The 9,838-nt window shown below is 41.6% G+C and overlaps 1 protein-coding gene across 1 annotated transcript in view; it reads left to right on the top strand.

Annotated features, from left to right (window-relative positions):
• Positions 1 to 3,385: 3,385 nt before the first annotated feature.
• LOC121488154 (kinesin family binding protein) overlaps positions 3,386 to 9,838 on the top strand; it is a 40,766-nt gene continuing 34,313 nt past the window's right edge. Inside the window, exon 1 of the mRNA XM_041750466.1 lies at positions 3,386 to 3,866. Within this exon, the coding sequence (XP_041606400.1) occupies positions 3,441 to 3,866 (426 nt within the window). The 5' untranslated portion in view covers positions 3,386 to 3,440. The remainder of the gene's footprint in view (positions 3,867 to 9,838) is intronic.

Genomic DNA, 9,838 nt, shown 5'->3' with positions numbered 1-9,838 from the left:
GAGAGAGACGGGGCAAGGGAAAGGCTTGAGGGAGACAGAATTCTCAAGCCGACTCCTCGCTGAGTGAGGAGCTGGACACAGAGCTCGGTCTCATGATGGGAGCCAAAATTAAGAGTTGGACGCTTAACCGATTGAGCCACATAGGCACCCCTTTTTCCCTTTATTTATGTACCAATTTCCAAAATTATAATTGGTTCTCTAGCTCCATAGGGATGCCCGAGTGGCTCAGCGGTTTGGTTCCCTAGCTCCTTCCAAAGGTGGCCAGTGAGTATTTCATTGTTAGTGTTGATTCATGATAAATTGATGGATTTTAACATTTGATACACTTTAATTGGTGGCTGTCATTTTATGGATGTTCAGATTGTCTGATTTTTGGCCAGCAAAAGCCTCTTTTTCTTTAAAGATTTTATTTATGGGATGCCTGAGTGGCTCAGCAGTTGAGCGTCTGCCTTTGACTCAGCGTGATCCCGGAGTCTGGGATTGAGCCCCACATCGGGCTTCCTGCATGGAGCCTGCTTCTCCCTCTGCCTATGTCTCTGCCAAGCCACAGAGAGAGAGAGAGAGGCAGAGACATAGGCAGAAGGACAAGCAGGCTCCCCTCCAAGCAGAGAGCCTGATATATATAGATATATATATATATCTATATAAATCATATATATGTTTTTTTTAAAGGAAATGCTGGCCTACAATCCAGGAACCAAGACTTGTTTTTTATGTATATATTTATAAATATATATAAATATATATTTAAATAATATTTAAATATATATAATGTATATATATTATTTATGTATATATAAATATATATATGTATTTTGTCTGAGTCATTAAATAGCTTGAGTTTGTTCTTGATTGTTGTCATTATTGCTATCATAAAAGTGATCTTGGGGTGCCTGGTTGTTGCAGTCGGTTGAGCATCAGACTCTTGTCTCCAGCTCAGGTCGTGATCTTGGGGGCATGACATTGAGCCCTGTTTCAGGCTTCAGGCTCTGAGCTCAGTGTGAGTCAGCTGGCGATATCTATCTCTGTCTCCCTCTGCCCCTCCCGCCAAGCACAAGTGTGTTTGCACGCTGTCTCTCAAGTAAAATAAATCTTTAAAACTGATGTTTTTCTTCACTGTATCTTTGCCCCAATGAAAAGTTGTTGGTTTTTGTTTCTTTGTGATTGGCCTACTTACTGAACTTTTTTACTTTCTTTCTTTTTTTTTACTTTTTTACTTTCTGTGTTCAGTTGTTTTCCTTTGCTTTTTCAGGAAGACAATCATATCTAATTTGCAAATAATAATTTTCTCATCTCCTTCCCAAACATGATACCTCTTATTTTGTTTATTTGTCTAGTTGCATTTCCTGAGACTTTCAGATCAAGACTATATACTGAAAATGATACAGTCCCATTGGTCTCATTAAGGAGTTTTCCATTAGATGGGCTGTTAAAAAAAGACAAAGGAATTGGTCTCTTTTTTTTTAAAGATTTTATTTATTTATTCATAGACATAGGGGGAGAGAGAGGCAGAGACACAGGCAGAGGGAGAAGCAGGGAGCCTGATGTGGAACTTGATCCCGGGACTCCAGGATCACACCCTGGACCAGAGGCAGGCACTAAACCGCTGAGCCACCCAAGGATCCTCAGGAATTAGTCTTTTTTGTTATCTTTTTTTTCTTGGTTTTTGTTTTTCGAAGGGGAGGGGCTGAGGAAGGGAGACTCAAGCAGACTCCACTCTTAGTGCGAAGCCTAACATAGGGCTCTGTCTGATGACCCTGAGATCATGACCTGAGTCAAAATCAAGAGTCAGATGCTTCCCTGACTGAGTCACCAAGTGCCCCAGAGTTAGCGCTTTTAGTGTGGAGTTTTTACAGCAATGAATGTAACTGGTAGACATTAGCTGTGCTTGGGCCAAGCAAGTTAACTCCCTTTCACTACAGATGCCTTCTACTTTTGTCTCTATGCTGTCACCTTTTATGAGGCAGAGCTCAGCTCACTGCACTGTGGTGATCTGTGCTCTGCCTCCTATGCACACCTTTCACAGAGATTGCTTTATAACATTTCACAGGGATCTAAAAATGTTCAACCTCCAAAATACCAATATAAAAAGAAGGCCATATGGCAGCCAGAGTTCTTCTATTGCAAATTTCTTAGTCTCACATCTTTTTTTTTTTTTTTTTTTTATTTAGTGCGTCTGTGTAAGGATTTTTCCAAAAATTCCCATTTTGAAAGTTTTTATCTGGGTGTTCTTCTAGTTAGATATTTAGAGATCAGCATGTGCATCATGGAGGTTTATTTTTTGAGCTCCTACTACAACAGCATAACATACGGATTGAAAGTGTAGGCTCTGAAAAAAACAGTGTAGGCTCTGAAGCAAAACTGCCTACTTATATGTATGACCTTTGGCAAATTATTAATCTTTACAGACCTCAATTCCTAATGTGCAGAATGGGAATAATAATTTTTCATAGAGTTGTTGTGAGGATTAGATGATTTTCCTCCAAGTTTTTATTTAAATTCCAGCTAGTCAACATACACTGCAATACTAGTTTTGAAGATTAGATGATTTTAATATGTGGAATGTTACTTGGCTCATAGTAAGTAATTAGCTACCATGACTAACCATGCTACTTCCTTTCCTATCATGAACAGCTAGGTATTGAGCACCTACTATGATTATTACAGTGGTTTCCTCCCCAATCTCCTTGCCTTTTCTCTGTCTCTCCCTTCAGTGGTTTTCAGAATAATCCTATAAATCAGATTTTTGTCACTCCCTCAAAACCATCCAATGGCTCCCATCTTAGAATAGCCAAAGTCCCTATCATGGCCTTAAAAACCCTACATAACTGGGCCTACAATCCTTTTCTGACTTTATCTCCTACTACCCTCACTGATTGCTTTTTATGTGGTGAAGGCTACCTTTCACTCAAGAAGCTATATATCAAGAATAAATGAGTCCTTATTGTCACATTTTCATCCAGTCATGGGCTAGGTTTTTTTTTGTTGTTGTTGTTTGTTTTTGTTTTTATGGACTAGGTTATATACAAATATCAAAAGGTTTCTGTCACTCAGCTCATGGCAACTAACGAGAAATTGTTAAGTATGTTTCTAAACAAGATCTCCCCGTGTTCTGTTAAAGTCAGCCGATCCTTTCGTGTGGATAGAACTTCTGCGGGTCACGCGAGAGAAGAATTCACTCCCGCAGAGGGTGGTGGGGCTGGAGGTGGGCCCACCCTTAGTGACAGCTTCGTTTCCATGACAACGGTTGCTGTGGCGCCCACTCCGCCTTTCCATTGGGCACTGCCGAGCCGTATTGCGGTTCCCTTGGCGCACCTCATTGGTTACGGTTCTGTGGTGTCGGAAATCTGCCCGGGGCCGTAAGTGAAGCGTCGCAAAGCAGAAAGAAGGCGGGAGTCCGGCTTGCAAACACTGGGGACACCCGGGCTGTAGAGGCCGCTATGGCGAGTGTTCCGTGGGCCGAGATTCGTGAGAAATTCCAGGCCGCGCTAGCCCTGTCGCGGGTGGAATTGCATAAAAACCCCGAGAAAGAACCCTATAAGTCCAAATACGGCGCCCGAGCACTGCTGGAAGAGGTCAAGGCGCTGCTGGGCCCCGCGCCCGAGGACGAGGATGAGCGGCCTCAGGCGGAGGACTGCCTGGGCGCGGGGGACCACGCCCTGGGGCTGCCGGCCGAAGTGCTGGAGGCCGAGGGGCCCGTCGCCCAGGGGGCCGTGAGGCTGGCGGTGATCGAGTTCCACCTGGGGGTGAACCACATCGACACCGAGGAGCTGTCGGCGGGGGAGGAGCATCTGGTGAAATGCCTGAGGCTGCTGCGCAAGTACCGGCTGTCGCAGGACTGCGTCTCCCTCTACATCCAGGCGCAGGTGAGAGCGAGCCCCGCCCGCAGGTGTCGGCAGAGGCGAGGGGTGCAGAGGGCCCCGCTCTCGCCAAGGCCTAAGGCACGTTATCAGGCACGATCTGGGCCCCTGTTTTTGAAGCGTTGGAATAAACAGCTTGCAAACCGCCAGCAACGTGACTTGCTGCTTCGCCTAGTCGTGGTCGACACGTTGGCTTCCTGAGCCCCTACGACATCGTAAATGCCCCTTCCCACTCTCCTCCACCAGTCCACCTCCTGTTGACTCTATTAAGAGGAAGTCCAGGGCAGCCCGGGTGGCTCAGCGGTTCAGCGCCGCCTGCAGCCCGGGGCGTGATCCCGAGACCCGGGATCGAGTCCCGCGTCGGGCTCCCTGCAGGGAGCCTGCTTCTCCCTCTCTCTGTCTCTCATGAATGAATAAATTTTTTAAATCTTAAAAAAAAATTAAGAGGAAGTCCAAAGTGATTTAAATCTTAAAGTCTCGAGAAAATTACAGAGAATGACCCGAGTGCATGCTTAATTTAAAACAAATTGTTTAAAAATCTTTAGAGATAGAAAACTTTATATAAATATAAATATATAATCTCTCTCTGTATATAGATTCGTTTGCCCCCCCCCGGGGGAACTCCTATTCTTCAAACCTAAAGCAAAACAAACTTCATACTTTTAGTAACTTTCTTTGGATCATTTTGTTCCGAGCTTGTATCTTTGAATTCTTATAAAACTTACCGTTTCCCATTTATATGGTACTTGATTTATTAAGAAATAAATCTGACATTCTCTTCGGGAACATAACACTTAAAAGTACGAATTTGTATGTGCCAGGAACTTGGCGTAAGCTCACAAACCCGTACATCCAGTAGTTCCAGTTCTTTTTTTTTTTTTTTTTTTTTTTAGTTCCAGTTCTTAATATGCCTCATCCAGGGAACATTTACCAAAATCCATCATATGATAAGTAGGCCTCAAAGAAAAACATTAAAATTAAAATGGAAATGGAATAGGTCATTTTCTTTTATCATGGCCTAATAAAATTACAAGCTACATGATAACAAGAGCTATGTCTCTTTGCACACTATTTATAACCTCAGTACCTCCTGCATAGTAGGACATTCTAAATATTTGTCCACTGGGGCACCTGGGTGGCTCATGGGTTAAATGCCTGCCTCTGTGGCTCAGGTCATGATCCCAGAGTCCTGGGATTGAGCCCTGTGCGGGGCTCCCTGCTCAGCAGGGAGCCTGCTTCTCCCTCTCCCTCTGCCTGCCTCTCTCCCTGCTTGTGCTCTCTGTGTCAAATAAATAAAACCTTAAAAAAAAAAAAAAACTAAAAAGAAAAAGATAGTGCACTAAAACTAGCCTACCAGGTACTAGAACTATACAGCAATAGTAATTTGATTAGATTTTGTTTGTGCTAATGTGTTTCTAACAACTGTTCAGTTGATGTGTTTATTCCAGTAGCATTACCACACTGAAATGTTATTACACTTAATATTTGCTATACATGATGACAGATTTTTTTTTGTATTTATTTATTTATTTATTTATTTATTTATTTATTTATTTTAGAGAGAGGGATAGTGCGCGTGCACAAGCAGGGAACAAGCAGAGGGAGAGGGGAGGAAGGGAGATAGCATCTCAAGCAGACTCACTGCCAAGTGCAGAGAAATCAGGGCTCCATCTAACAACCCTGAGATCATGACACCAGCAGATACCAAGAGTGAGAAGGTTAGCTGACTGAGCTACCCAGGATCCCAGGGATGAGCGATTTGATCTTAGTACTAACAAAGCATACTAACATAGAAAAATTGTGTCAGGTTGGCAGACATTATTATAGTGATTACTTGTACTTGTTTGGGAGACTATGAGGAAACAAATACTGTCTATTAGCATTATTAGTGGAAATACAAATCACAGACCTTTTCTGAAGATTAGTCGGTATCAAATTCTGGAGTCAAGACTTTGACTTACAAATTTCATATCAATATCCTAAAATAATATTGGGACAGGATGCAGAAGTATGTCAACATGTTCATCACAGCATTGTCAATTAAAAAAAATAATGAAATAAATATCATGAGTAGATACATATTTAAATAAATGTTGATACATCCATCCAGAAGAACAGTGTGCAACCACTAAAATATAATGATTTATATTTGTTAACCAAAAATAGCAGTATTGGAGCGCCTGCATGCCTTTAGTTCAGGTCATGATCTCAGGGTGGATGGAGCCCCATGTCAGGCTTCCTGCTCAGCGGGGATCCTTCTTCTCCCTCCCTATGGCTCTCCCACCCCTGGCCCCCTGTTCATGCTCTCTCTCTCTCAAATAAATAAAATATTTATTTTTATAATAAATACATTTATAAATATGTATTTTTAAAAAGATTTTATTTATTGATGAGAGACAGAAAGAGAGAGAGAGGCAGAAACACAGGCAGAGGGGAGAAGCAGGCTCCATGCAGGGAGCCCGACATGGACTGGATCCCCGGTCTCCAGGATCATGCCCTGGGCCGAAGGTGGTGCTAAACTGCTGAGCCTCCCAGGCTGCCCGAATAAAATCTTAAAAAAAAAAAAAAAAAGGCAATATTAAGGGGGAGAAGGAAGACCATAAGGCATGTTTAGAATTAGAATGATTCTATTTTGTAAAAGACTAAGTGTACATGTGTGTAGGAAAAAGTTTGAAAGTAACAACTCATGGGAATTTATGATATTCTGACTACTTTGTCCCAACCTGGTGTCTCCTTCCTGGGAAACTATAGAAATACGATGCCTATATCTAAAGTAGATTATCAAAAGAGACTATCCCTTTCTATCATCATCACTGGGTTCTGGTGGCCTTAAGAATGATTTTTCTCCTTTGGGGCACCTGGGTGGCTTAGTTGGTTAAGCCCCTGACTCTTGATTTCAGCCCAGATCATGATCTTAGCATCGTGAGATTGGGCTCTGTGCTGGGTGTGGAGCCTGCTTAAGATTCTCTGCCTCTACCCCCTTCCCCTCAACCTCAAGCATGAACTCTCTCACACACACACACACACACACACACACACAAATTGTTCTCTAGTTTTCTTTCTAATTTTTGCTATCAGCAGTATGCACTTACATTGTCACCTTTTTTTTAATTAAAAAAAACTTTTTAAGATTTTATTTATTTATTCATGAAAGACAGAAGCAGAGACATAGTCAGAGGGAGAAGCAGGCTCCTCGCGGGGAGCCTGAGGTGGGACTCGATCCCAGGTCTCCAGGATCACGCCCTAGGCTGCAGGCAGCGCTAAACCGCTGCGCCACTGGGGCTGCCCTCAAAAAATTTTTTAAAAGTAGGCTCCACACCCAATGTGGGGCTTGCATTCACAACCCTGAGATCAAGAGTTGCATGCTCCACCCACTGAGCCAGCCAGGCATCCCTCATCTTGAGTGAAATTTAACTACTTCACTTAAGTAAAATTTCCTAACAAATTAGTAGATTATTCTCCCCACTCCCAGGATATATATGTATAAAGAGTACCTTTTGTGTGTGTTTATAGCTATATTGAGGTATAACTGGTATATGATAAACTGTACACAATTTGATGAATTTTGACATATGTATATACCCAAGTAACAATTGCTGCAATCCAGGTATTGACCATAGCCATTACCCCTATAGGCTTCCTGTGCTCCTCTGTAATCCCTCTCTCCTTTATTCTCTCTCTTCTTTCTCCTTGGCACCTCCTCCACATTTTCTAGAATTTCATAGCTGGAATCATGCCGTGTATCTTTTATTTTGGTCTGACTTCTTTCACTCAGCATCCTTATTTCATTGCTGCATCTGAGACATTCGTGTTTTTTTCTTTTTTAGTATGTTAATATAGTGAATGGTCTTGAATGATTTTACAGTGTTAAACCAACCTTCTTGTGATAAAATACACTTGGGGTTTTACGAAGTAAAACTCGAGTGAAGTATTACCCTTTCTATATATTGTTGAGCTCAGTTTGCTGAAATTTTAATATTTTTTCATATCTGTGTTCATGAAGGATATTAGGCTGTGGTTTTCTCGTTACGTCTTTCATTTAGTTTAAGATGGAAAGGTTCTTTCCTCTTTTCTGGAAGAAGTTATGTAGAGTTGGTATTACTTCTTAAGTGTTTGGTAGAATTCACCAGTTACATCTTTTTAGCTGTTTTTATTTTCATTTATTTATTTTTTTAAAGATTTGACATGGGGCTTGACCTTACAACCTTGAGATATTACCTGAGCCAGTGGTTAACTGACTGAGCTACCCAGGTGGCTCTAGCTGTTTTTATTTTATATTGAATCTTTTTCCTTTGTAGTCTGGTATCCTGAGGACAAGAAAATGATGATGCTCTGTGAACGATATAGTTTCTGGTATATTTTAGGATTTATATTATATTTAAACATAATTTTATGTGGAATGTCAATAGTAGTTATCTTTGTGGAGTAACATTTAAAAAACCATTGACATTATGTGTCAGTTATATCTTAGTAAAAAGAATTGCAAAACTAAAAACCAAAACATTACAATACTAGTTTTGAAAAATCAAATCAATTCTAGAGCTGTTGCATAGTTTTTACCTTCAAGATCTCAAGAGGTTATGGTTCAAAAAAAAACTTGAGTCATTTTTAGACACACTCTAGGGTTCTTGACTTAGTTTAAGATTTATCACACACCAGGGATCCCTGGGTGGCGCAGCGGTTTAGTGCCTGCCTTTGGCCCAGGGAGCGATCCTGGAGACCCGGGATCGAATCCCACGTCGGGCTCCCGGTGCATGGAGCCTGCTTCTCCCTCTGCCTATGTCTCTGCCTCTCTCTCTCTCTCTCTCTGTGTGACTATCATAAATAAAAAAAAAAAAAGATTTATCACACACCAGACTCATTGCTTTCTGTGGCACAGCCTACCCTGAATCTAGCAGGCTAAATATATCACCATCCCATCAAAATAGAGCAAATGTGGCTATCCAGTTCCTGGTACTAGAGAAATCTCTAGACTCTCTAGGGTAGGTACAGTACGCTGGGGTTGGGCTTACTGATGTCATGGCTGAATGGAATTTCTCAGGGACTATTGTCAGGAAAAATAAGTTGAACTAGAGAGTGAGACAAGGTGGGTGACTTGTGTATCCATTTCTAAGATCAGGAAATGAATATTAAGGGAAATTATATTCTTTGAGCATAGGTATGCAGAGTAATCACACCCTAAGTTAGTAGCGGGCCAGGGCCCTTCAGGTTTCCCCAGGGTCCTACAAAGGACCTTCACAAGTAAAAAGGAAACAGTTGTCCAATCTCAGTACATTATCCCTATGACCTAGAGTCCTTACTGAGGACTGATCACTTAACTTAAAAAAATGATAGAAAAAAAAAATTGATAGAATAGAAACATGTGAAACCAGAAGACCAGAGGTTTTTGTTCCAGAGGAATGATCAAGTCGCATTTAAACTATAAGGTTTCTAAACACTTTTTGTGTCATGTGCCCCTTTTGCAGTCTAGTAAAGCCTATATTTCATAAAATAATTTTAAATGGATAACATAAAATGTAAAGGGTTACAAAAGAAACCAATAATATAGAAGTTCATTGAAATTTTTTAAAAAGATTTATTTATTTATTTAAAGGGAGGTGGCAGAGGGAGAGGGAATCTCAGACTCCTTGCTGACCCTAGAGCCCAACTTGGGGCTTGTTCCTTGGACCCTGAGATGATGACCTGAGCTGAAATCGAGAGTCGGAGGCTCAACTAGCTGAGCCACCCAGATGCCCCTGAAAGTTACTTTAATTGGAAGATTTTTAAAGAAATATTTTATTTATTTATGCATGAGAGACACAGAGAGTGGCAGAGACACAGGCAGAGGGAGAAGCAGGATCCATATGCAGGGAGCCCTGTGTGGGACTCGATACCGGAACTCCAGGATCAGGACCTGATCCAAAGGTAGATGCCCAACCGCTGAGCCATCCAGGCGTCCCAATTGGAAGATTTTTGCTGTCATTATTTATAAGATTTAT

This window comes from Vulpes lagopus, chromosome 3 (genome assembly GCF_018345385.1).
Source record: "Vulpes lagopus strain Blue_001 chromosome 3, ASM1834538v1, whole genome shotgun sequence".
Classification (NCBI taxonomy): domain Eukaryota; kingdom Metazoa; phylum Chordata; class Mammalia; order Carnivora; family Canidae; genus Vulpes; species Vulpes lagopus.
Note: the sequence above shows the minus strand (reverse complement) of the source record. Positions and strands in the feature narration are given on the sequence as shown.